This window comes from Takifugu flavidus, chromosome 2, assembly GCF_003711565.1.
Source record: "Takifugu flavidus isolate HTHZ2018 chromosome 2, ASM371156v2, whole genome shotgun sequence".
Taxonomy (NCBI): domain Eukaryota; kingdom Metazoa; phylum Chordata; class Actinopteri; order Tetraodontiformes; family Tetraodontidae; genus Takifugu; species Takifugu flavidus.
This window is the reverse complement of record NC_079521.1, coordinates 13,808,795-13,835,844: the sequence shown is the minus strand read 5'-3', so window position 1 is coordinate 13,835,844 and position 27,050 is coordinate 13,808,795. Positions and strand designations below refer to the sequence as shown.

The following is a 27,050-nucleotide window of genomic DNA, read 5'->3' as shown; positions in this document are numbered from 1 at the left end:
TGGGCCTGTGGGGGTGGTATTAAGACGATTTTAACACTGATGAAAACAGGCCCTGCATTAATTAATACTGGCAGGTCGCTGCTCCTCCTGGCAGTATACAGGCAGACATTCTGGACTGCCCTCAGTGACGCCTGGTCAAAAATAGGGCAGCGCGGAGCAGAGTAATGATCACAATGGTGACATCATCTTTGCCTTCAATGCGTCCCCTCGGTACTCCTCTGAACAAAGAGCAGCAGGCATCTAGGGAGGGAGGCAGATGTCACTTTGTGTCTGGGGAACATTAAGACCAACAAATGTTCTTTGAGACCTCAGAAAAGCCTTTTAGTGGCCATGTGGGGGGACACGGCGCTTCGCTCAAAGTCACTAATCGAAAAATTGGCCGCTTGTCTCCGTGAATTAGGCACAACAGTTCCGTCTTCCGCCAAAGGTGCGATTAAATAAACATATTTGGATTTGTAGTTATTTGCTGATCCAAAGGGAGCAGAGGGGGAGAGACTCCTGAAAATAACTCTCAGGGATCTCAGAGGGTGCCCCTTACAAACATGTGACCCAAAGTGTTAACACATGTGGCCTCGCTTTTTCTTCTTTCTCTTCCTCTTGTGCTCGTGTTTGGACGCACGTCTGAAAAATGTTTCGATGCGGCTGAATATCATGAAGCGCAGGAAAAACATCCTGAAGCGTCCCACGTCGCCACAAGACCTCCACTAACAGAGACAACGCACTGAGGCCGCCAGAAAACAACTGAATACACACAGCACAATTCCTCGACCGCATTTCGCCTGTGGTTTATCATCGCTCCTTTTTTTCCCCCAGATGGAGAAAACAATCGTCCGCTTGTAATGAAAGCGTCAGAAAACAGGAAGTTCCTTGGGACAATTTGTTCTTCGAAGGTTCGCTCAACCCTGCTGCCGCCGCGTGTTTGCTTCCACGAAGCTGTTTGATTAGAAATAACTTTGGACCTTAATCTGGATATTCTTCCCCCGGAAGGGATTCTGAGAAACGCTCGCTTTTCGCACCCTGGAAGACACTAAACTTGCATTGTGTCGCCTTTTGCGGAGTTCATGTGTCCACACAAACAGACGGAGGAAGGGAAGAAAAAGAGGGAGCGGAAACAGATTCTCCAGACCTGGACCAGCCGTGGGAAAAGAGGGCTCTTAGAGGAAAAGCAGAAATGTCTCAGGACATTCCTTTGTGATTACACAGTGCCGGACAAATCCAGACATTCTTGTAGTCATTTTGTGTTGTGGGCCTTGAATTAAATTCAGAAGTGTAAACAGAAGTGCCTTCAAGTGCCCATGCCGTTATAGCGTGAGACATTTTTGAGCCATTTGACTTGGTAAAGCAGGAAGTTGAGGGCAGTGGAGGGGAAACAACACTACCAATTTGCATTAATTATTCTTGTTTCTTTTCCTCTGAAACACAACGTGCCACAGTGCACAGAAAAAAAATGAACAGCCAGCTCAATGGCACAGGTACCTAGTGCATATTTAGAGCACATAAACAAGAGGATTCAAGAAAGAGGGGACCATTGTGTAGAAATCTCAGGTTACATGCCTGTGATCTCAGCTGAAAGAGCAAGCCGCCCCCAGTGAGGAGAGAGAGAGAAAAAAAGCATGTTCCCTTGTCACAGCTAGCGTGAATGAGAAACAGCTCTAAGGAATGCTCCATTATCGTCCTATCAGCGGCACTGGGGGAGGAGAGCCTGTGGCTGGTCTTCACATAGTAATGCAGAATCATGTGCCTGAAGATGGGGGTTGGAAAGGGTGAGGTGGGGTGGGGGATTTAGGGTGCACTGGCCTACAGACCCACAAATGGACTAAGCTCCCCTCCCACTCCCCAGACCATCAGCCCTTGCATTTCCTCATTTGTCTAGGTCAGGTGTCCTTTTTGTCAGCAGTTAATCTGCAGCATCACCCTCCTATATTTATCCCTTTCACTGTCTGTTTCTCCTTCACCTCCTATTCTGCCAGCCTTGAGTAGATTTACACTCGCCTCCAACGCTGTTGCACACACATGACCGATAATGGACCAGCCCGCCTTTTAAGTGCTACATTTCTTCTTAAAGCATGATGTGTGTCTTGTTGACCTTCACATTATGATGCACCTGCTGTGCAAAAGTGCTTTCTCTTTGGACTGATTGGACTTTTGTGGAGCCCTATCCCAAAACACATGCACACACACGCACACAAACACGGAATTTTACAAACTGAAACAGAAAATGTAAATACGTACAAAGCAAGCCTGGTATCTCATTGGTGCTTCCTGATATCTTGGTTTTAAATTAAAGTATGCAAACCAAATGTTAATCCCGGATTTCCCGAGATGACGGATATCTACAGTAGATTTCAAAGCAATTATTCAAATCAACCTCATTAAACCTGTTGAAATTGGCCATAATTGCCTTCCTGGCTAAACAAACAAGTTATAACGTATCATGCAAATAATAATGCGGCTCAATGTCACTTATATCAATTGAGAGGAAGAAAGAGTGAGCTATAGCGCCCTCTAGTGGGGGTCGATGCTCCTCAGGCTTTCCTAATGACGTCAACCCTGGACAGTACCGTGTAAACACGTTCACAGGGTGTGTGTGTGTGTGTGTGTGTGTGTGTGTGTGTTGTGTGTGTGTGTGTGCTACCTTTGTAGCAATGACCCAGATTCAGATGATTTTCAGATGAAGTGGGATCATCAGCATTAACAGATGCTCCAAATGACATTTAGAGGTCAGTGATTTATCAGTGCCATCCTTCAAGACCGCAAATAGCAGCCATTAGTCAAATTTTATGTAAAAATGCAAAAATACAGTACAAATATTGTATATTCGGGTATTAAATCTCTGTTCCTTCATCTTATTAATAATTATTTCATTGTCAGCATCAATCACTGCAGGTGTAACACTATAAAGTACATTTTATGCAGTTTTGATGATTTCGTTTGCAAAAGAACATCAGCCGTTGCTTTAATGCCCATCATGATAGTTACACCATTAAAACAAACAAAATGGCTAATAAATCTAAATAATAAAATATAAATATCAAATTATTATCTGTTAATGTTTCCCCAAAACCCATTAAAGAAAATATTGAGCATAGCTGAATATGACTGCTTTGTTTTTTATTTACACAGGATTCCAAATATCCATCTCTGAGGTCTGTGCCTCAGTACAAGAAAAGGATTAAATCAGATCTGGGTAGAGTAAAAAAGCCTTTGAAAAAACATTTCCTTTTCCAACTACTATACATAAGATAAAAAGACATTTAAACGAGAGCCATTTGGAATGTTGCTGAAAAGCCTCTGCAGAGCTGTAAGCCAATAGGATTTGGCTTATTAATTCTGACATGATTTTACAGTGTCTCCCTTCAGGCATTCATTTTGAAAATGTCAAAATGTCACGATGCACATAAGATACATCAACATGCCCCAGTTTTGTCAAAATCCAGTGATGGGTGTGCATGAGATATTATCTCCGAAGACGCAAATCAAAACATTCCATTTACCTGGCTCACACACACACACACACACACACACACACACACACACACACACACACACACACACACACACACACACACGCACACACACACACACACACACAACACACACACACACACACACACACACACACACACACTTAAATACTGTTATAGGTAGTGACGTTGTCTAAGTATGCAGTTATGTTGCATTTCATAATAAAAGGGGATGAATAAATGACAAACTTACCCAATAAAGTGTCTCCTAAGTGACTGAAATTATCAAAGCAATCGAAAGCAACCCTTTATTAGACTTAAACTGTCAACCAGCAACACCTGTTTCCCACGATAAACCCAAGAAAATCTTATTATCCTTAAAACAGTGCACACGTGTAACACGTGTTTAATATATAATCTGCTTTAAGTAAAGATTAGTGCGGAGTATCGTAGTTAAACGTTTATGTGCACGTTTGATGACTCCTGCGTATTTGCTCCCATTGTGTCGCGCAGTCACCACAAGAGGGCGCTGTTTATAGATCCTGTTGCTTCATCATTAAAGTTGTCGACAATCGGTAGGGCTTTACATTTATATGTTGCCAAAATGTGGGTCCTTCTCGCGCATCAATGTTGTGGCTACCAATAGATTAGAGCAAACGTGTGGATGATAAATCGCCATAAAGCGATCTTTTCAAACCTCTCCCTCTGATTCCCTGCGCCACGTGATCATTTGTCAACAGGAGTCAATACGGACGCCATCGCTGCTGAAAATTAAAGGTGATGACTTTGCGCCCTGACAGCTCGCTGTCCTCTTTATTTCACCATCTGCATCTTATTAGTGGGATCTGTCGTTATCAAGGTGAGCCAATAAGCATTTGGTGGGTGCATCATCAGTTATTACACTCTTATATCAGACTTGCATGGCAGGGCACAAGTGTCCAGCTAACAACTTAGCGTTAGCATTCTAGCTAACGGTGTTGCTAATGCAGCAAAAAGCTCCATCGAATAGTCCTAAAGCAGCTGAAATGTTCCGCGGCCGCATCCGAACAGGGACAAATAAGTCGAGAATAAACATGACACGATGTTTAAATGTCGTGTCCCGTCTCTGTCAAGGCCATCTAGTAACAAAACGATCTTAGGGTGCGGTTTTAGCTTTTTCTTGTTCCTTCTTTGAAAACTCAAAAAGTGATGGCTGATTTGTGACTAAAAACATTGGGAATGCGGAAAAGGCGACGTTATTGTCGATTTGCGTCGTCCAACCTGCAAAGAAATCGAGTCTGTTTTTCGACTTTTATGTGGTGCACTTTAAGTTGGTACTGACACTAGCATTTTCCTGCTTTAATGCAAGTCTTGCGCTCGGTTTTTCGTCGTAGTTTAACTAATGATAGCACTTTTATTTGTGTATTTATTAGCCTATTTATAGTCTGTTCGTATTCTGTACTAACACTTTAAAACCCCTCCTTCTATATTGTCTACAGTATAATAATTAATACAACTATACTGTATTTCTAGATCTATATTGGTGTCAGCGAGTTACTCTCATTGTTCCACATTGAACAACTGTTATAGACGCAGATGTGAATGGTTAAAGAGCATCTCAGAATTGCTTTACAGTATCCTGTTTACATGCTGTTGAAAGTGCTTCGGCTCGCTTTAAGTGTCATATTCATGTGACTGAGTTCAGAGTCCCCAAGATAGACACTGCAACTCGGATCCGAGGGGTTTGGCAACGCCGTGGCGGAAATGCGATTACAGACTAGATTGCAAGGGTGCAGGCTGTTTATGAGGCCATGCTGCAGGTGTAAAGTTCACCTCATCTCTGCTCATTTGTTCTGGGATAATTGACTCGTCCAGGGTAGCGTTGTTGTTGTTGTTGTTTTCTTTTGCTAGCTGCCCAACAGCTGACCCCAACCATCTCGCCCACCCTGCTTGAACAGGTGATCCATGATGGACTCTGGCTCTCGCAGGCTTCCTTTCTTTCTGCCCAGTTCGAGGCCATCCTACATATCGAGCCCGCGACTCTCCTCGTCATCTCTGGGCTCGACCAGGTTGCACAGCGGGGAGACGGCGTCGAGCCATGACAGGTTTCCGAGAGTGTCCTCATCTTATAAAGCCGACCTGGACCAACAGGTATGATTGCACAGAAGTAAACGCAGATGTCCTTTTGTTCCTTAGTCTTGAATTTAGTCTATCTTAATCTAAATGTGTATGACGAGCCCATTTCATTATTGCAGTAGGGTCAGGTGGAATATTATTGGATTAAGATTAAAATGAACGACAATAGTACTTTTAGGGCTCACGCCTTCCTCCGACTCCGACGAATTTCACTTTTATTTTAAATTTCTTCACGTCTGCCTCGTGTATTAAGTACTGAGAGAAAGACTTTAAAAGATGCCAATTTCTTCCAGTTTCCCTCTGGAGTCCAGAATCGTAGATAACGGCATATGTCAGCAGTGCAGCAGTAGAGGCACTGAGTGTCTTTTTATAGAGCAGCCTAGATTCTTGGCTCTCGTGTGTATTTTAGTCCTGCTTGCCCCTCTCAGGATAGTGTTTCTGATGGCCCGGGCCCCTGTTGTCTCTCCAGAATATTCCTAAGCAAGGTGCAAACCCTGAATAAGCCACTTCTTCTCTGTCTTGTTAGATTGTGGGTGCATTGAGCCCAGCAGCAGCTGCTGCTATTTTTGCCATGGACGTGTTTTTAAAGACAGATTCCTCAATACTAATGTTTGATTCTGTTCTACCATGTTAGCATTTGTTGTTTAGGACAAAAACACCTATCTTATGAACAAACATACCGTATGTACGTTATAAATTGTTGTTTTTGCTGTGTACAACATACTGTGCTGCTGCGGATGATGATGCAGGATTTTAGATGATGCAGACTGTGCTCATAGAACTCTGCAATTACATCAGCTCTTTCCATTAATGTGCGGTCGAGATGTGTAATAAGTCAGCACTATAGCACTTAAAGCCAGACGCGTGTGGTCAGTTCAGCGGTAAAAGGTCTCAGAGGTGAGACAACATTTAAACTGATCTTTCAAATCCTTTTCTTCCATTGAAGAGTTCCCGTCTCCTGGGCTCGAGAGACTTCGGGAGCTCTGAGAGCCGCTCCTCCAGCTGGAAGTTACCCTCCTCTCTGACCTCCTCCAGTAGATCCTACGATCGCCCGTGGGCTGACTCGACTCTCGGCAGCAGGATTAAATCGGTATTAGAGCTGTGCTCTCATTCAGTCCTTCCTGAATCATAATTGGTGAAATATGAGCTTTTGTTTTTTTTAATGTGGGTTTTTATTTTCCCAGACTGATTCTGAGGGGACGTTGGGGATGCGCTCAGTCGTGTTGAACGCCGCTGATGATGGCGATTCTAAAAGGGCCAAAATGTCATACAGCAACAGAGGACTCTACTCAAGAGCGCCCAGCACGTTAGCTACAGGATCCACCTTTACTAGTAAGGGGCTTAGCACGGTGGTGTGGTGGTTAGCACTGTTGCCTCACAGCAGAAGGCCCGGGGTTCGATCCCCGGTTGGGACTGATTGGGGACTTTCTGTGTGGAGTTTGCATGTTCTCCCTGTGCCTGCGTGGGTTCTCTCGGGTACTCCGGCTTCCTCCCACAGTCCAAAGACATGCATGATTGGGATTAGGCTAATTGGAAACTCTAATTGCCCGTAGGTGTGAGTGTGAGAGTGAATGGTTGTGTGTCTGTATGTGTTAGCCCTGCGATTGACTGGCGACCAATCCAGGGTGTACCCTGCCTCCGCCCATTGAGCTGGGATAGGCTCCAGCCCCCCCGCGACCCTCAGTGGAGGAACAAGCGGTAGAGAAAATGAGTGAGTGAGTGAGAGGGGCTTAGCAGTGCCAGAGCTACATAATATCAGGTGTGTGGAGGTCACGGTGCGCCTCGTAGCTCACCTGACCTCATGTGCGGCTGGCAAACGTGAGGAAAACCAGTCCGGTTGAGTCATGCTTCCAGTTTACGGACCTGTTTTTTTACTCGTCTCTACTTGCTATATGTTTATTGTGTTCAAATGTATGACCCCTTAAAGCAGTTTGCCTCCTCTTTTCTCAACAGATGTGGGTGAAAAACAACGTGACACTTCCTCCCCGACGCCGTGCCGTTTCCACGCGCGGTCATCGACATCCTCATCCTCATCCTCTTCAAATCCGCTTTGGTCCAGGAGAGAGACAAAGAATGAGAGCGGCCTCGCAGGTTTGGGAGAAGGGAGGATTAGGAGTGGATTTGCTCCGTCATTGTGTAGGCACAGCAACACTCTGAGCACAATAATCTGCCCCCCACAATGTGATGACTTGTTTGCTGGCATTTTGTTAACATCGTTTTTAAAAAAATGAGGGATTGATGGAGGGAAATGTATACTTTTATTTTTCTTATTTCAGGTCAAAGCCACAGGGTGACTTCCACGTATGCGCAGGGGGCTCGGCCCAAAGAGACCACCTACTGTTCCCCCTCCTCGTCTTCTTCTTACTCCCCCATGGCGAGAGAAAGCTCCCGGAATCACCTCACAACATCTTCCACCTCGCAGTATTCTTCACTGGGACGCGATTTGAGCAGCAGAACTTCAGCCCGGTTCTCACTTGGGTCGCCCCGCCTGCAGCCACCTCAGGAACAACAGAGAAGCTACCAAACGTCACCACTCGTCTCCCCCTCCTTCCCGTCTCGCACCTCCCTGTACGCCGCACCCTCGGCCAGAGCCGAGACGGCGCTCCCTCCACGGCCGAATCCCGAAGGCGTCGAATCGGAAGGCACCCGCTCCACCCGCCGCCTTCTGTCCAGACTCTTCTCACGTCGCTCCAGCCAAGACTCTTCGAGCGGCTCCAGCATTCGCTCCCTCGATGACGACGGTCCATCTGCTGGGGGGAAACGCGCGGTCACGGATCAGGGGACCAGGACATCTTGTGTGGAGCCAAGTACTCGAACCTCAGAGACGACCTTTGGTATCCTCAGGAATCGCAGAACAGCCCGCGCCCCAGTCCAGGAAAGCAACCCTGGTGGCTACCGCGGCGGCCCGTCGGAGCTGCCCCCCTCCTCGAGAGACCCTGGAGCCGGCAGCAGTGTCCCAAGACACGGAGGGATGTCCTCCTCCTGGCTGTCTTCCTCCATCCGCGACCGCTGCTCTCCTCTCCTGTCTCGACTCAGAAGGCACGCCAGGGACGAGAGTCAACGCTCCTCTGGGGGGTGGAGCAACAACGACCGCAGCTCCTCACACGATGACGATCATGATGATGAAGAGGAGGAGGAGGAAGAGAAAGATGAAGGAGCTGCCGGTTTACCAGCATTTGGGAACGGCGGTTCCCGCAGACTCCCGGATGGCGTCGGGCCAGCGTCAGAAGATGATACCGATGAGTTCTCGCCCCGCCGCAGGGTCGGGGTCTGTGAGAACGTATCACTTCCCAGAAGTTTCAGTAGTGTTGAGAACCAGACGGGTGACCAGAAGGAGACGGACGCGTCTGGCAAGGATGAGGAGAAGCTCCGCAAGATCAAGGAGAGGTATCAAGTGTGATTCCTGTTTCCTCTCGTTCAACTTTGAGATGTGGCCATTTCCGTCGGCAACAGCTCGGGTGGAGTGATCCCGTCTTTTTGCTCCCTCAGGCTGCTGCTAGAGGAATCTGACGAGGAAGAAGGTGACATGTGCCGCATCTGCCAGATGGGCGAGGACTCCTCCTCCAACCCCTTGATCCAGCCGTGTCGGTGTATAGGCAGTCTGCAGTATGTTCATCAGGATTGCATCAAGAGGTGGATTTGCTCCAAAATCAGCTCAGGTAAATGAAAGAGCCCCCCCCCAACCTTCAGATCTAATGAAGTCCTCGTCTGATCGGCCAGCTAATCCGCCGTGTTTTTGCCTCCATTAGCAACAAACCTGGAAGCCATCACAACGTGCGAACTCTGCAAAGAGAAGCTGCATTTGAATATAGACGACTTTAACATCCAGGAGTTGTACAGGACACACGTACAAGTGAGTGAGACGCGAGGTGCCATCGAGAATAAAGGGGAGGGGAGGGGCTTATTTCCTTCGTGCAGCCTAACACCAGAGGGCGATAAACATAATTCACCTGCTCTTTGAATTGAGTAACTGGTTTTTAAAACGTTGGTCATCCTTTTGTAGCGTGCCTTACATTGTTACAGAAAGCCTTGGGTTTGAACAATTAGTGTTTATATTATATGAATTCCAAATATAGATTTAATGAAGTGGTTTGATTCTGGATGTTTTTGTCTACAGTCAGAGTATGATGAATTCATCAGCAGTGGACTCTACCTGGTGGTGCTGCTTCATTTCTGTGAGCAGAGGTTCTCAGATGTGCTGGGAGCTGTTGATGGAGCTGGGGTACGAACACACACACACATACACACACACGCCCGCTAATGCATGCTCATATAAACATAATTGATGTTTAAATCTTATCAAATACATCTTGAAAAAAGAACCGTTTCTTCCCCCTTTCTCACCCAGTTATTCAACGTGTTGAGAATCCTTCATGAACACATGGACAATCTTGAAAGTACGTTTCTCATATTTGACGAGGAGCCGCCCTCGCGTATCAAGCAGGTTCCTACAGAAGATTATCAAAACCACCCATGAGGGAAACAATTACGTTTGTTTTTCTTTCTTTTATTGAGCACCTCGAGAAAGAAGTCATTATATGCAAAAAAGCATTTTCATAATCAAATTGTTCCAGAAAAAGTTAATCTGATAAGAGCTCCATAAAAACAATCAGTCGCTCGGGGTGATGGAGTTACTTTCCCTTAACTTCCTCCTTAACTGCCCAATAGAAAGCTTCAAAGTGAACTTCAGCATCTTGTTTTTTGAAGTCCTTATCGTGAAATCTGCTTGTGAATGAAAAGCGAAGGTATTTGTCACTAAAGAGTCCGAAGTAAAGTTTCACCAGGATGGCATTCCGCCTTTATTCTCCTCCACCACATTTTTTTTCTCACGCCAGTGGCCCTTGTGCTCTTCTGTAGGTTCCAGTTTAGCTCTACTGGTGTCTTCTATTATGTGTTGGCGTCCATTTATCCTGTTTTTGGATTGCAGATCCCCTTGCTGAGGATGAAGAGGTTCAGGACAACAGGCCGTCCATTGAGTTTTCCGATCTGGACGATGACCTTGAGGACGAGTACTAGCGCTCGCTCGCCTTTGTTGCCGGTGGTTTTTGCTACTATGCAACCTTAATGCATATTGGAAAAAAACAACAAAAAAACCATTTCTGTTTGAGTGTGCACTTTATGTAAAAGTACATCTTTGAACCAGTTCAACCACAAGTGCTTTATGTTGCCAGTGAAATCCAGAACAAGAAAGCACAGAGCAATGTGTCAGTTTGTTCTAGTGATACTAAGGGTTCTACTTGGGGAAATAAGACAAACTGCTTTGCTTTAATTGTCGAGCTTCTTTTGATTTGATATCCGGTCAGAATTTCCGGACATTTTTAGTTTGCCGTAAACAGCTCAGTTATTTCCTGCGGTTTAAGATTAAATGTTGAATGCAAACGACTACAAGTCAGTCTTTATATTGCAATTTACATTGCAACTGTTCTACAGCATGTTGATTCACTGGAAAATATCATTTCATTCATTCACAAAATTAGCCGTTCACTTTCAACTTTGTGTCAAAATGGCTGCTGTTGAACAGTGTTAATCACATCGTACAGATCTCTGTACAGAAATACTTCCTTTCAGCTCATCAATATTAAGAAACTTGTGTTGCCATATGCAATAAAGTATTCCTACAAGACTTGGTAGTTTGTCAAACTTCCAGCCAGACGTTTGTGATCATTTGACTGATTAGATGCAGGAGAGTTCATGAGAAGAAACACACCACTCCATCCACGTTGCAACACAGGATCTTTAATTGGAAGCACGTAAGTTGATCGAAATTGATGGGGACATCTTCGGAAGTGGTGGGAACGTTAAAAAGAACACCAACATTTGGTTTCCAAAAGCAAAATCTGAGGCTTTAACGCTCCAATCATCTTTGGTTCATTCTCAGTTATATAAAACAAACATATGTACAAAGCGTTCACAGCAAACAGCAGTGCAATTTTAAGATTAAAAAAAAAAAGATACCTCATTGTGCTTAATATCATTGAAACTACAGTTCCAAATCATACTAAAGTGCGCTCTTTCTCAGGTGCATAGGAAAGTCAGTTTTAGTTTAAAAACAGCAGGATCAGTTTAGAATTGCAGCCTGACAACGTTGGCGACATTACACTGGGTTTTTCATCGGAGGAAAACTGGCCCAGCACATAAAACGAAAGGTAGCACATCCAGTGCCTGCAAGCCAGTGGGAAGAGGTTCAGGCCAAAGGTGGTTCTGTTACTGCGTGGCCTCGTTTTCCCACCAGCGATTTACGAACAAGTCACAATAGGTTCACCTCCTCCCATCGTCTCGTAAGGTAATAAAGGCACATCAGGGAGTTATTTTGGTCTTTGGTCTTGGCTACGTTTACGACACGCCCACTCTCGACAGCTACTTTAGTCTTGTAGATGAACTGACAACAGACCTTTTTAAGTTGAGTAAAATCAGTAGATGCACATGTAGTTTAAGTTTTAACACTGTGGTGAGAATGAACTCCGTGTATAAGACTCAAGGTTTCCTTTTCTTTTTGTTGTTGGTTTTCCTTTTTCAGTTTTGGTAAATCTAAATTGAAGAACAAACACAGCCCCAGCATCCCACGGATGCAAATCAACAGCAAAGAAATAAATAATTTAAAAAGAAGATGGGAGAAGGCTGCCGCGAGACCCTCGCGCGACAGGCCTGTCCACGCTCCCTGAGGCACATTATCAAGAAAGCTCCGTATCTGTAATAATACTGGTGGTGTCCATGTCGTCCAGCGTCCTCTCGTAGCGGATGGTGGAAGAGAAATGGCCCCTCTTTTTCTTGTAAACCACGACGGCAGCGATTACAAGGAGAGCGATGACCGTTATGATGAAAAGGACCAGTACCGCTGACGACCCAGCGGACCCTGAGGGACACACGTGCAAGCGGTGAGAGGGTTGGGAGGGAGACGGAGAGCTGCAGCCGGCTTAGCTCCCAACCAAGAATCACATTTAAACACCTAACACGGTGACGTTCTTCTGTTCTCTACTGAAACACCAGAGGTCCTGGCACAGGGACTCTCAGACTTCAGTTAAGTCGATACTCACCTGCTTCGGTTTTGCAGACGACTCGACTGTAGGCGGTTTTGCAGTTGACAAAATTCCAGGTTCCTTTATCTCCCGTCATGACGGGACATCGCTGCTCCGTTCTCCTCTCCGTCGTTAAGGCCTCAGGCTTCCAGTTGGAGTAAACCAGAGCTGAGCCATCCTGCCAAGATACTGGTTTTCCTGCAGGAAAAGACAGAAATAAAGATATGTGTTATCCCAAATTTTAGATTTAGGTCATTATTCTTGCACGCTTTATAAATGATGGCGTTACCTTGAGTATCCAGAGTCATGCCGAGCCATGTCCGACTGGTGATGAGAGGGTCATTATCTAAGTACTTTGACACAAATTCATTCTCCTCGGTGGATTTTATCGTCAGCAGCTCAGCATCTGTCAGCAGGAGAGAGGAAAAGCCACAACGGCAACATGACTGCTCGCCCACGGTGGCCTCTGATGAACGCTAATTATGACCTTTGTCGACTAAAACTCACCCAAGTTCTGGCAGATTTTCTTCGCCGCCTCCATGGTGTGCACGCTGTAGTTGTAGAGCCCCATGTTGAAGGCGTAGCACTGGTCCTGGTGCTGCACCCACTGTGAGCCGCCATCGCTCTGAGGGCAGCGGTTGGCCTCTGGGGCCGCCTGCAGTCTGGCTCCTGATTCAGAACAACACAGCAGCAATCACTCCACAAGCCCGGTGCTAGAATTCAGTGGTGTTGGGCTCCCTGTCTACCGTCCCCTGGCGACGGCGTCTTACTCTGAGAATCGGTGGTGATGGTGGTGTTGTAGCAGATGGCTCCATCCAGCAGAACGTTGCAGCTGGTTCGTATCCAGGCTCCATCGGTCGCCATAAAAACACAGGTGGGCCCCAGTTTCCATGAGTCAAAGCCCACCTGTGGGTCGGCGATAGTGAGGTTGTAATCAACCTTTGTTCCGTCCGACCATTCGTAGGCGGAGCCACTGATCTGTGAGGAACGCCAAGAATGAGGTTAAATGTTTAGGTCAAATGTGCCACTTGCACTAAACTCTGCAAGCAAAGCTCTCACATCCTGGTTTGATAATCCAATCCAGAGAGGGAAGCCATCTGTCTTGACAATCAGATTCAGGTGTTCATTTTGCTTAATGGTGTGGACACTCGCCAGGTGGCCTCCACGCACGCCGCACTCTTCCAGAGCCTGGTACCAAGTCAGCGACCGGGCCAGGACCTCGTAAGTCAAAGAGCCGTAATTTTGAAAGTCTTTCGATGATCGCTTGTACTCTTCCTTTGATTCTTGGGTGAGAAATATGAGAGAACAGGAAGTGAAACATTGTAACGACAATCAGAGCGCGGGTGAAGCCCCACAGAACGCATGACGTACTGACCGTGGTCCAATTTACAGACGACAATGCTTTTCTGTTTGAACTCTGAAAATAAACGTGGCTTCGAGACGAGGATCCAGCTGTTGTCAACCATGAGACCGGCCATGAACGAAGTATTTACATTTGGTCTGCCTTTATTCCAGTTGGAGTACTGGACATTTGTGCCATCAAACCACTTCATCTGGGTATCTACAGCAGAATAGAAATAACAATAAACAAACCACAGCACCAGGAAATTGCATTGAAAACACACCAATTCTGCAAAAACATGTAGAAAAGCCATAAAGCAACAGGAATTATTGGATAGTAAACTACTCCCGACTTACAAAACTAAACAAGAAAGGAAATACAAACCGTTTGCCTGTTTGAAGAGTCCCAGCCACACAAACTGGGCCAGAGTCCTGAACGGCAACAGCTGCCGCGCGACAAAGTTGCTCTCCTCCGCATTTCGGATGGTTAGGATGTTTGCGCCGTCATCTGAAACATTGTAGCCCGGTCGTTAACAGCACACTCCATGTCAAATTTTAAAAGATAACAAAACATGCTCGGGGAAGAGTCCTACAGAGGTGTGTGCACGTTTCTTGAATGTGTCCCTCATCAAACTTCGCCCATCTGGTGGAAACCAGCTGGAAGGCGTAGCAGTTGTCTCTGAAGGGGATCCAGTTGGGACCGTTCATGTTGTGAGGGCACTTCCCAGCGACATCCTCTGGTTTGATGATCACCTCTTCTGCACGACATACATTTACAGGTTCTCAGACTACTTCGCTCTTGGGTATCTCTTTTTATTTTTCGTTCCTGTGCCGCTATGCTCACGGTGCGGTTTGTGGCAGATGGCGCCTCCAAGCTCTTCCTCACACTCGGTGGCTTTCCAGAAGCCATCAGTGTCCAGGTACACGCACGCACCGCTGGTCGTCTCCGAGGGCCAGCGGCTGAACACGGTGTGACTGTGGTCCGTCCAACGGTAGTGGATTCCTTCCTGGGAACAGAACAAGGACTCTAAACCCAAGAAAATGAGCAGACCCGAATAAAGGCCGCCGATCTTTGGTACACTTACGTCTTCACTGAAGAGGCCGATCCACATGGGTGTGCGTGCACGGCTCACGCTCACGGTTAAGATGGACTGTTGGAAGGTGTCGCCTATACTCGCCAGGTCCATGTTATTACTCAAACACTGCTCCAGGGCCTCGAACCAGGTCATGTTTTTGACGAGCAGGAGGAAGGTGTGGTTACCGACGCTGAAAGGTTTCTCAGAGATGCTGGGCTCTTCTAATTTATCTGTGGTTAGATGTTAAAATAACAAGGCCAGGTTGCAACAATAACTTAACCATTGGAATAAACAATTCAAAATGTCACGTGACACCACTTTCAAATCTTTTTGTGGCTGTATGTGCACGTATTTTGCGTTGTTACTGGTGATTTACCCGCAAAGTGTTGGCAAACCGCCACATGGTGAAACTGGTCGCAGGAGGAATAATCCCAGGTACCCAGCATGGCGGAGTTTGGGTTGTTCATAAGGAAGGCGCACAAATTTAAGTTCTGCAGATCCCATGGCTAATCAGGAAAAAAAGAGAAGTACAACAAAAATTACACAACATCAACTTTTTAACAGAACTGCGTAAAGCAGCCTTTCATTCAGGTCAAGCAGTTCTCAGAACCCAAATTGTGGGAAGTGGCACCCAAAAGCACCTGACTGAAAGTGAAATGTGGAAGGAAATAACAGTTCCCAACCGCTCATCTCATCGTATATGAGAAACTCATATACAATTATCATCATCCCGTTTCTCTTAAAGCATTCTGGAGAAAACCAGTGTAAATGACCACCACTCCTCATTATACAACTATCTACACGCACATTAAACTACTAAACCAGGAAGGATGGGATAGAGAGATCTCCCCTCTATCCCAGGGACCGTTGGTGAGCTGGAGGGGGAGGAAGTGGGATGCTGCTCCCATGACCAACACCCAGATCAGTGGAGGAAAACAGACAGATGAATGGGTGATTATCGAGTTGGGAGGGGAACTCACATTTATTTTCACAGACCGGTGCATGCCCACAAGCAGGGGGTTAAAATTGACATAGTTTACTGGAGACTGATCTATCCATTCAGACTTTTCATGCGTGAGTTTGAGTCCAATCCATATCCGGTCCACGTTGGTCATGTTTGGTAACAGGGTGATGATGAAGTCTAAAACACACACGCACATAAACCAGAGATATTACTGCTTATCCGACAGCAGCGCTTTAAAGTGTATTAACCCTAAAAATATATTTGCAATCTTTAGAGTGTAAATATAGAGAATGAACAAATGCAGGCCCCCACCTTGCTCCACCTGATCTGAAATTGTAACCAGGGTTCCTCTGACCGACTGACACTTCTCATTGGCATATTTGAAAGACAAAGGCTTGATGCTGTTCAACACAGTGTAGCACTGGGGGGAGAAAAGATCAATACAATCACATTTTGAACAGAAACCATTATTCTCCTCTCAGGTCCTCGAGTATACGATCCTAAAAGACTGTGTCGTTGAATCAAAGTGCAGAGTGGGTGGGTGGCAAGTCGACATGAACTGAATGTTGTCAGCTTTGATCGCATTTACCAGCTCACGTGGGCACTTTGTGTGTAGGAAGGACACATGTTAGTTTGACTGCAGTGCAGCGTGTTGAACAAACGAGGAGTCAGACCTTATTTCTGAAGGACAAGGAGTTATTTCCACAGGGCAGCCCTCCAGGTTGGGGCTCCAGGGGGTTCTTCTCCACTGATGTGATGTTGTGTCTCTCGCACACAAAGGGCAAACGTTGCTGGCAACTGGACTCTTTTTCTGCAAGGAAACACAGTTTCAAGTTGGACAAGCTTTGAAAATGAAAAAAAAAAACCTTTTAAAAACTCTGCACACATCTGAAAGTCTGCCCTCAGTCAACTTTAGCTTCAGCGAGCGTAGCTCTTGTGTCAGTCAACCTTAATTTGTTAAGGTCTACTTCCAAGGCCAACGTGTGTGTTCTCAGAGCGTTTTGCCTGTAAAACAACTTCCCATGTACTGTCTACTCACCAGGAAAGAACGTTTCGGGACTGATAGTGGTGCACCTGTGCTGGAAAATGGGATGATCAGGGTACAGTGGGGGAAACCTTGAACAGAGAATGGACTTCAATTACCTTCCCAATACATTTTAAAGGATTGTGAACACTCTGTATCCATGAAACATCACATGAAAGGCATATGTGCATGACTGCGTGGACTCACAAAACTGGAAATAACTGAGAAGGTTTTCTCAAGTCAGCCCACCAGTCTTGCACGGAAGACTTTGATATCTGTGGGGAATGTGCAAAACCACATGAACTAAATGGTAACACTGGAGCAGCACGTGTTGCCGCTCGCTGCACGCTGCATCAAAGCCAAACCCCGTCCTCTCACATACCTCTTTTAGGCGCTGATGGATTTTGGACGCAGCCGCCGGGCTGAGTGGCGTGGCCAGTTTGCTGCCATTTGTGCTGCAATAAAGATTTGCTTCTTCAAAACTCAGCTGAGGCTCGTTCACAAACCAAAACTCTGCTCCTTCAATGAAGATGGATGTCTCATGGTGGCCACCTGAAAGACATTGAACAGAACATGCTAAATGGTGAGAACTACAAAATAGACAAAAGATCATTCGAGTCATAATGGAGATGTTTATTACCAGGATTGTACCAGTCTGGATTCTTCGGCGTCTTTCCTGTTGAAGCGCATACAAATAATAATGAGCAACACCACGCAGAAAGAAAAAAAACTGCAGTCACATGTTAAAAAAGGTCATTTGAAACCACCTTTATGTACAAATGATAGACTTTGACCAATGGCCGAGCCATTTTGCTTTGTGACAAAAGATTTGACAGCAGGAGTCATGTGGGTCTTACCACGTGGTATTTGGCAGACCCACTCCAGCCTGGCATCGCAGTGAAAGGGCATGGCGAAGAAAGGTGTGGGGGGTAAGTCGTGGAGCAGATACATAAAAAAGTTTCTCAATGTGCTCCTGGATGTCTAGTTGGGACACAGGGTTTTTGGAAAGCATATTAGAACCCGCAGTAAAGCAGTTTTACGACTACGCTGATCCCTGACCCTGACTGATGGATTCAGATAAAGCTATGAGGCAACAACAAAGACGCGTTGCATGATAGCAAAGACCAGAGTCTGACTGGTGAAATAAATCGGCACCAGTGACTCAGCGGCCACTCCCTGCTGAACAACTGAACAAATAACCTTGATTTTCTGGTTGCGCCGCACAGTCAGGCTAACACGAGCTCACTGTAACAAATGACACCAAAACTCAACTATGCAGCTAGCTAAGCTAACCCGCCATTAAAAGGTAACAATGCCCATTTCTGTTAGAAAAAATGACTTATTAAGCTAATTAAGGAATGAAATTGCATGTTTCACCTTAAATGCAGTACAGTCCCGATCGTAGGCATCATCTTCGTGAAAATTGTGATGAAAGACATCTACAGACACCTGTTAATAAAGAAATTAATAAAATTGCATCATATATCAGATACATGGTAAAAACAGTGAGAGTAAATGGCAGATAAAGTCTGAGGTTCTGGACGGTGATGGTTAATTATTCTGAAAATTCTGAATTAGTGAGTCATTCACCACCTACACAGTTTTTATTGTTGCTGGTCAGCTAAAACCTTTTCCCACGAAGAACTGTTACATATTACAATACAGTTGGTACGCCTTTTCGTTAAACGTGAATAGATGGATTAGCGTCAGGCTTGTACGTACAGGCTGGCCATTGCTCCACTGCCAAGAGCGATCAGCTGGGTTTCTCCTGTTCAGGCCGACCCAAAAGTACCGATTATCGCTGCAGGAAAAGCATCAAAGCAACCGCTATTATTTATAGAACATTTTATGACATATCATTACAGCGTGAACAATTCCAGCTCGTGCACACCTGATGGTCTCTCTGATAATGACGTGCAGGGCCCTCAACTCATCAATACTGGTGAAGCTGGGCAGGTTGGCTCCCAGAGCCTGACAGAACCTCTCAGCTTCCTCCCAGGAGCGCAGCCTGCTCAACCGTTCATGGTGGAACACCTGAGAATTCAAACACGCTCCGATGAGGAACCGGGCTGAACCCCAAGAACGCACAGAAGCACACACACAGTACAGAAGTAATGGCATCTGAACACCACAGTGGGCTCACGTCTAAATAGTTGTGACTACAGACCACGCTAAAAAAAAATGTAAAAAAAAATAAACCTAACAAATGACACACACACACACACACACACACACACACACACACACACACACACACACACACACACACATATACACACATACACACACATACGGGCAGGCTAGAGCCTGTATAAACACCCACACATGACCCCTATCCCACCTTGTAGCAGTATTTAATGTTGGATCTGGACACCCATCCCGCAGGACAGGTGGCGTTTAAGTCGGGTTCCGGTTCTGGAGTGAAGGCTGGACTGAGGTCTATCCTACAGATGGAGCCAGCCCTAAAAATGGTGCAGTTCTTCACCTCCCACTTGCCCAGTGGTTTCATTGTGGAAATAACTACACAACCTCCGTCCTGGTCTGAAACACACATGGGGTTGAAATTCAAACTAAATCAGCCCTAAAACAAACAGCCATACCATTTTATCAAATGCTGAACATTATGGCACTATGGAGCTTTTGTTTTGTTTTCCTAACCTGGTTCAAATAATTGCCAGTTGGTGTATGTAACCACACCCCCAGGTCCATCCTGCCACTGGTACTGCCCTGTGTTCTTAATGTCCTGCAGCCCGATCCAAAAATACTGAGGCTCATCACTGATCTGCTCGGCCAGCAGACGGTTAATGAACGCCTGTTCGAACCTGTAAAAGAAAAGCAATCACATGATTTTCTTGCCCAAGGACGAAAAAAAGACAATGCTGAATTCCATTTTCTTTAACCTGTTTCTAATAGTAGCGTTACATCGATCTTTGAAGGACACTGGTTTGGTGTTAATCTGATAGCAGGAGTTGCCATGTCTTTTCCAACCCTGAAAAATGGACACCGGTGAGATTATATTCTCAGTTTCATAACGATTCATAAAATGTGTTGAAAGCACAATTGACCTTTTAGGGGAATAACACTTCAATACTCACCGCGGGACACCCAGATGGTGTGGATCCATTGATCACTCCTTCCCTCTGGCAAATAAAAGGCAGCTTTGTTGTGCATTGTCCGATCTTCCAGCCGTGCGTCTGCAGATGGACACGTGTCAAAATATTGCACGTCTCACAGGGACAGGCCCGGTGTCGCGCCTTCCCACACACACCCAGCATGAAAAGGCTGGAAACAAAGGGACACACACACCTCTCCGGAGTAGAACACACAACTGGTTTCCTGAGTGGGCTGGACTGGTTGGTTTGGGCTCCAGTAGGTGAAGTTGAGGGGAGCGTGGTGAACCCAGGAGAAGACAGTGGGGTTGACACCGCTGCCGATCAGACCAATCCACACATCGAAAATCTGGCCATCTGGCGGACACAGAATATTATTATTATTATTACCCAAAAGCTGCTACATGAAAGTCATTTAAGAAGAAAATAAAAAAAATGAGACTTACCTGCGTGAAAGTTAGTACTGATCATCTCTTTACTGTCGATGGAGTGGAAGCTGGCCAGGAAGCCCCCTCCTCCATCCGTGTTGTTGCAGTATAGCCTGGCATCTGTGAAGCTTTGAGGGTTAGCCTTCTCTAACTTGTAACACCAGCCATTCCATGGCACCCAGCCATCCGCACACACTGTTTCTCTGTATACAAACGGCTCTGCAGACAGGGTTGAGACATCATCAGTTACACGTTAAAGTCAAGGACAGAGATTAACATGCTGGTTCCTGATTTCTGTAGAAATAAAAACAATGATCGCTGAACGTAGCAACTACGTAGTTTAGAGTCACAACTGATAGTGAGTCCACCTGATGTGACTTTAGTTTTGCTTTTCCCAACCTACTGAATAGAATCGACTTGACTATATTCCCTTTTGGTATCAGGTGTTTGCTTTATGCCTGCTATTACAATCTGTGCCTTTCTGGCTGATTTGAGAAGGCAGCATGGAAAGGGAGACGATGACCTACCGGTTTTATCTGTGGGCGGAGGGCTGACGCTCTTTTTGCAGATATACGGCAGATGCTCGTGGCACGATTCAGATTCATATTTGAGTTTGGAGTTAAGGACACCACAGTCTGACTCAGTGATCAGAGAGGAGGATGGCATACCTGTCAAACACAATACCACTTCAAAATAAACACAAACTCTGAATTGCTAATGAAAAAAAATTCTTGTGTTGCTGAGCAAACTGAGAGCAGAAGGGTCAATGTTACCAGTATAAGCGATATCAATATAAATACCTATTTACGGGCAGGGATTGTGGTTTTCATGATGATGAGAACCATATTACAGCTGTAGTTACAGTTCCAAAGAGGACTGGAATCAATTTGAATTGGGATCAAATTCTGCAGGTCCCAGCATGAGACAGAGAAATCTACTGGGAGTGGGCGGCCAGAAAAATGGGCTCTTATCTCCCAAAACTCTACGATAAAAAGAAAAACTATCTGCAGTGAGTAGCAAGGATGGAGTTGGCACATTAGAAGAGACAAGAACAGGCAGGAATGGGCAGAACTCTACTGAGTGGGCATCAGCAGTGGGATGAATATAGGACAAAATCCTTCATTGTAACTGACAGCAGCAGCAGATTATCAGGCATTTGCCGCAGAGTTGCTCGTTGCTGCTTCCAACCCGAAGGAGCTGTTTCTAGAGTTAGTTCTAATACTTTTAATGCCACCTGCCAACAATCTGGAGTCTGCGCTGCTCCTGACTTTGTGGTCCTGGGTGTTTCATAGTTGAAATCAATGTGAACATCAAGTGAGCAGCATCTGAACTCTGAAAGTGGCACCTTTCGGTAGTGTCAATAGTTTATTCAGCAGCACTAACAATCTCAATTCGGCTTTTAAGTCGCTGCGTTAAAGACGCACAGAGGGAAGCTTCTCCCCCACACTGGCCTCTTTGTCTCAGCGAAAACAAATACACACAATAAGATGTTATTGTGCTACAAGGAGCAGATGTAACGAGCTTAAACATGAGTTCAGGTCGCCCTGTTCTTTTTCTTTCGCCGCCAAAATTGGACACTTTTACGTGTTTATACGCCAACAAAGATATGCTCTGAGGAGACATAGATTACAAGAGGAAACAGTCGAAATAATAATCTTAAAAAAATACCAGTTTCCCAGCGCAGGATGGTGAGAGGGGAGCCGTCTGACCACTGCCAGCCCTGAGCCGTATCTAACTGGTGCAGGCCGATCCACATCCTCTCAGGCATGGTTTCCAAGCCTACGTGCACTAAACGCAACATCACAGCAAATGACATGAGCAACAATGCATGAAACAAGAAGTAATGTGAGTAGAAAAACACACAAAGAACTAATAAACTCAAAAACAACAAAAAGCATTTCAGCTCAAGGGAGAACCTTTTTCAAAAGGGATTTAGTAATTGTTAGCTTTTAACTTTGCTACCTGTGGTTAAACCAGTGCTTCTCAATTATTTTCTGTTACGCCCCCCCTAGGAAGAAGAAAACATTTTGCGCCCCCCCCCCCCGCCGTGACTTCAATTAGTATCATTTGTCTATAAAATTGTTATAAGTACACCTCTGCATAACATTGTATCCTTATTAATATTAAAGAAAACAAAAAAAGAAAGAAATATAGACCAAAGCGGGATGATTGTTGCCAATATTCGGCACGTTTTTGCCGAAAAAACTCAAGCGGCTGATCAGCGTGACTGGGGTGTAATGTCTTTAAGTGAGGGTTAGGGTTAACCAGGATTAGGGTTAACCAGGGTTAGGGTTAGTGTTAGGGTTAACCAGGGTTAGGGTTATCAGCGTGACTGGGGTGTAATGTCTTTAAGTGAGGGTTAGGGTTAACCAGGGTTAGGGTTAACCAGGGTTAGGGTTATCAGCGTGACTGGGGTGTAATGTCTTTAAGTGACGCCTTCATTTATTTGGCTTCATGCTGTCCTGCCAACATTTTTAGACACAGTAAACACACCGGTCTTTCCTCGTCTCCCACCGTAGTCGCAGTGAAGCCAAGCGCTATAAATGCTTCGTCATATTTCCTCGTCTTAGCTTTCGGGAGACTTTCGTTTGTCTCATTATCTCCGTCTCTCTCCGCCTTTCTTTTCATCACTGTTAAGTATTTTTTCATGCTGTCTCTTGGTGGTTTGTTCACTGCACTTCCTGTCTCTTGCTCTGTGGTGTGTGCGCGCGGGATGTGCAACTACACTTTATTCTAGTACGGCAAAAAAAAAAAAAAAACATGTTCTCCGGGGGGCGCGCCCCACTATTTGAGAAGCGCTGGGTTAAACCAAGATGAGTGGTCAGCCTGACATTGTCTAAACACAACACGCCAGATAATAATCACGTAACCTTTAAACAAATGATACAGATATGCCAGCATTTTCAATACTTCCAGTGGACTTTAATAGGACTCCTGAGCCAAAAGGAATTACTTTAGGGTTTAAGGTTTACTTTACAAATATTTGTAGTGCTGCCACTGTAACCAAGAGTTCCTTTTTGGGAATACCAACTGAATTTACAGGGACGTGGCATTTTCCTGGCTCGTGAGAAGAAACTACCAGTGTTTTGGCTTGTAACGGGAGGGGGGGAGTAACAGGGGGGGAATACTCAACTGTGTCATAGCCGAGATAGCAGGAACTTAACGTCAGAATGAAACAGCGGAACACATCAAATAAGCACAACAACTCTGCAGTAATTTCTGACAGCAACATTGCACAGAACCAATGGAAGATAACCGCAAAAGCACAGGTTATTTTTAGAAGTTGATGTTCACTTGAAATGAAATTCATTTGAAAGGAGGAACTAAACAGTCAAATCAGAGGTGTAAAGAAGTAAAAAAAAAAACTCCACATCCAGTTGACTGAAACTGCGACTGACAGTGTAATGAAATAGTTGTTGAACTTTACTCTGTGCTTTCTTTTAGCCACACCAAATGTTTTTACACTAGAAAAGCAAAAATGAGTGGATGAATCTTACAGGTTGTGGAGTTTAGTTCGTCCAGTTCAGTCACACTCAGGAGATCGGCTCCCTGGCTGCGACATGCGTCCAAAGCTACATGCCAGGTCACAACGGCACCGGAAACAAACTGATAGCAAGATTTGTCTTCTGGCCCAGCAAAGAGAGTCTGGCAACCCTCTTCTATAAAGTCAAAGAATCTGTGTTAGTATCGGACATTTGGTGTTCTTCGATGCTGCATGTGGTTCACTGATTTTGCACGTTTCCAGGCATCAAAATTGTCATATTTAGACAATAAGTTCATTAATGAAAAAAGGAATCTTCATAACAAAACAGAAAGACGAGTTGTCAGACAAATTCAGACAGTATCCAGCAAAATAAGGACAGTGAAAGGTAAAACTGAAACGAGAAGCTTAAAACAATATAGAATAATAACGTGCCAGGTATTAGGCAGAGTCCCTTCCTTTGGTCTTGGTCAAAATCCATTGTTGTAGCACACCAGGTTACTTTAGGGATTTGTGGTTCTGGGATGCACCCGTGATACCAGGATCCATTGTATTTAAATGGGAACACACAGGGAATTCCCTCAGAGTTCCCTTCAGTGGTGTGGACAACTGCAGAGGGGAAAGCACAGGACATCACAAACCTCTTTAGTCATGATCCAGAAATTGGGAAAGCTTGCTACTACACAGGAAGAATTAAAAAAATTAACATCTTTTAACACATTGAATGCAAATGACTTGGACTTGAGGATTTGACAAAGTGGGAATACACCAAACTTTTGGATCTGAGCTGATTTACAGTACCGGCCCGCCTTGAGTCTTATCCATTAATCTGGTATTTGACCTAGTTTATTGTGAACTCGAGTGAGTAAGGAATTAAATGCAACCACCAGTGTTGTAAACCGCTGCAATGTAAAATAACCAGTTTGGGAAACTCGCACAAAACAGAGGAAGTCAAACCTGTATACACCAGAGTGAAATCCAATCCCAAGACTCGGGGATGCCCCTGTTCAGCTCTGTTCAGGATATTTTGTTTTGGCTCGCTCAACGCAAGGTGATTTTTAACTAGTTTCATTTAAATCCTCATCATTTTAAGCAGTCATCCGTCCCCACGGCTGTATAAGTGACTTGCACTCTGTAAACGTTCGACTCAAAGCCAAAACAAAATGACCACACTCACCACGGTATGGCTTCTGGCAGATGTTATCCTGAGATCCTCCTCTCACCCAGGTATCTACGGCGTCCCGTTTTGCGGCCAACGTGCCGTTGTTGACCACCAGGGCCATCTCGTAAACGGTGTAAATGGCTCCATCCATGCAGCGCCACCACAGCAGGATAGCAGAGCCACACTCAGCCAGGAAGAGCGTCTTGGATTGGACATCCAACGCCAGGCACCGAGACGAGCCCACGTGGAAGAGTCGGTGACCCGAACCCCACTTCCACTGTTGTGAGCGGCTCTCGGGTGCACAGGGCGCTACTGTTAGAGCCCCAGTGGACCCTGTGCCGAGGCACTTATTTGTGACGGAGTGCTGGATGGTGAACGCGTCCTTGTCTGTGGCGACAGGATAGACACACAAACAGTTATGACATAGATGCAGATTTCTAACAATTAGAAATGCTGAAAAACATCAAACAACTCAGAACAACTAGCATTTTTGTCTTTTTTTCCAGCATTAGCATTCTGTGCTGCTGTGGAGCTGAAATAATCTCTTTTGGTCTTGTCTTTATGGTAAGAATATCAGCCAATTCTGATCCAAATTTTCAATTAAAAGTGGGAGGTTTAAATGACAAGTTGTATCAGATTGCCTATCCCTGGGTTTTTGGTTGTTTTTCCATTTTGAAGCCCGATTGCAAAACTGACACCGCCTCTAAAATAACCTTCAACAGAAGTGGTTTTCGTATTGATTTCATACTGAGGAAAACCTCCAGATCAATCATGACACAGGATCTCCACAATACGTATCTCCAATTGTTAATCTGGCTGCATTTGACCGTAAACTATGGAAAATGGACACGACGGAAATATATAGGAAGTTGGAATTTACAGTACGATCCAAACAACAGATCAGCAACAGAAGAAACCCGCACAACAATTCAGAATTGTGCTACAGACTTTTGTTAGAGGATTAAACACATAACGTCAGACTTGTGCACAGGCGGAACACATGGCGCACACAGAGCTCCTTGGCTGGAGGAAGGGATGAGTTTGCAATTTACTGGACCTGTCACACTAATGTGCATCACAATGGGAGGGTGTGGAAGGGAACAGCGTTAAACTCCAGGCACACCAAAAGCCTCAACTTGCTGTGTTTGTCGTCCTTTAACAAACTGATCTCCAGCCATTCGCGCAGTTAAGACTTTGAGTCGGCATCTACGTGGGAATGAGCTTGGGTCTACTTTTGAGATCTGAGCAAGAAAGAAAACGAAAGCTTCACGCAGATGCTTACCAAAGTGGGTAACGTTAGCCGATGAGCAACTCCCCAGGAAAACGTTTGCCTGAAACGCCGTCAACAAACAAAGGCAAAGTGCCGCTCCGGATAATCTTAACATGATCACACCGCAGTCTTGGTAATATTCCCTCTAGGAGCATTTAAGTGTAAATATAAAAGTACTCCGGTCGAACGAGTGACTTTAGAATGAAAGCAAAACCATACTTTCCGACCTAACCCACTTCATCTGTCAGTGTAAGCGCGTCGTCCTCAGTCCCGCTTCAACATTGTCAAGACGAATGTAACCCCCCATGAAACACAGCACTTCCGGTTTGTCCTACAAAATAATAGTAGTAGTTGACGTCATGTTAAGATTATCGTTATTTTGTAACTAATCCGAAATAAACCATATTACAAGGAGATAAATAAGAATTTGAATTTCTAATAGTCTGAACCCCGTGAAAACGTTGAAACCTTTTTGACAAAACAGAAGTAAGAGATTAGATATACTTTTTACCGTAATAAAATACATTGATTTTATTTTGAAGGCGATACTGCTGCTTTTTTTTTATGTCTATATATTTTCACCCCCCATGTAGTCAAAC

The 27,050-nt window shown here is 45.2% G+C and overlaps 2 protein-coding genes across 4 annotated transcripts; one reads left to right on the top strand and one right to left on the bottom strand.

Moving 5' to 3' along the window:
* The first annotated feature begins 4,058 nt into the window (after positions 1 to 4,058).
* marchf7 (membrane-associated ring finger (C3HC4) 7) lies at positions 4,059 to 11,202 on the top strand. Of its 2 annotated transcripts, none has more exons than XM_057013653.1 (11): positions 4,059 to 4,241; positions 5,402 to 5,594; positions 6,526 to 6,669; positions 6,764 to 6,911; positions 7,533 to 7,715; positions 7,856 to 8,966; positions 9,069 to 9,238; positions 9,329 to 9,432; positions 9,697 to 9,801; positions 9,928 to 9,976; positions 10,507 to 11,202. In XM_057013653.1, the coding sequence occupies exons 2-11, from the start codon at positions 5,409 to 5,411 to the stop codon at positions 10,593 to 10,595; spliced, it is 2,289 nt and encodes a 762-aa protein (XP_056869633.1). In that variant the 5' UTR covers positions 4,059 to 4,241; positions 5,402 to 5,408; the 3' UTR covers positions 10,596 to 11,202. The 2 variants fall into 2 exon arrangements, with proteins under 2 accessions (XP_056869633.1, XP_056869628.1); XM_057013648.1 differs by having other exon boundaries at positions 4,060 to 4,323.
* A 93-nt stretch (positions 11,203 to 11,295) lies between these two features.
* Positions 11,296 to 26,731, bottom strand: ly75 (lymphocyte antigen 75). Of its 2 annotated transcripts, XM_057013596.1 has the most exons (35): positions 26,464 to 26,731; positions 25,197 to 25,568; positions 24,455 to 24,628; positions 24,036 to 24,197; positions 22,207 to 22,326; positions 21,066 to 21,206; positions 20,557 to 20,757; positions 20,307 to 20,467; positions 20,096 to 20,194; positions 19,901 to 19,989; positions 19,659 to 19,822; positions 19,342 to 19,541; positions 18,892 to 19,034; positions 18,723 to 18,801; positions 18,378 to 18,449; positions 17,858 to 17,981; positions 17,641 to 17,676; positions 17,383 to 17,552; positions 17,208 to 17,275; positions 17,016 to 17,092; positions 16,651 to 16,787; positions 16,289 to 16,397; positions 15,993 to 16,153; positions 15,389 to 15,518; positions 15,022 to 15,242; positions 14,781 to 14,943; positions 14,530 to 14,694; positions 14,322 to 14,444; positions 13,971 to 14,156; positions 13,655 to 13,878; positions 13,366 to 13,573; positions 13,103 to 13,264; positions 12,885 to 13,001; positions 12,614 to 12,793; positions 11,296 to 12,432 (listed from the first exon to the last, which is right to left on the bottom strand). In XM_057013596.1, the coding sequence occupies exons 1-35, from the start codon at positions 26,564 to 26,566 to the stop codon at positions 12,251 to 12,253; spliced, it is 5,223 nt and encodes a 1,740-aa protein (XP_056869576.1). In that variant the 5' UTR covers positions 26,567 to 26,731; the 3' UTR covers positions 11,296 to 12,250. The 2 variants fall into 2 exon arrangements, with proteins under 2 accessions (XP_056869576.1, XP_056869584.1); XM_057013604.1 differs by lacking the exon at positions 22,207 to 22,326.
* Positions 26,732 to 27,050: the final 319 nt, after the last annotated feature.

Excerpts from the sequence above, each read along its gene's own strand:
- marchf7 (XM_057013653.1), top strand. The coding sequence starts at position 5,409 with ATGATGGACTCTGGCTCTCGCAGGCTTCCTTTCTTTCTGCCCAGTTCG. Across the intron at positions 9,239-9,328 it reads TTGCTCCAAAATCAGCTCAG|CAACAAACCTGGAAGCCATC; the intron begins GTAAATGAAAGA and ends TGCCTCCATTAG. Across the intron at positions 9,977-10,506 it reads ACACATGGACAATCTTGAAA|ATCCCCTTGCTGAGGATGAA; the intron begins GTACGTTTCTCA and ends TTTGGATTGCAG.
- ly75 (XM_057013596.1), bottom strand. The coding sequence starts at position 26,566 with ATGTTAAGATTATCCGGAGCGGCACTTTGCCTTTGTTTGTTGACGGCG. Across the intron at positions 14,944-15,021 it reads TCGGCCTCTTCAGTGAAGAC|GAAGGAATCCACTACCGTTG; the intron begins GTAAGTGTACCA and ends TTCTGTTCCCAG. Across the intron at positions 13,002-13,102 it reads GAAAATCTGCCAGAACTTGG|ATGCTGAGCTGCTGACGATA; the intron begins GTGAGTTTTAGT and ends TCCTGCTGACAG.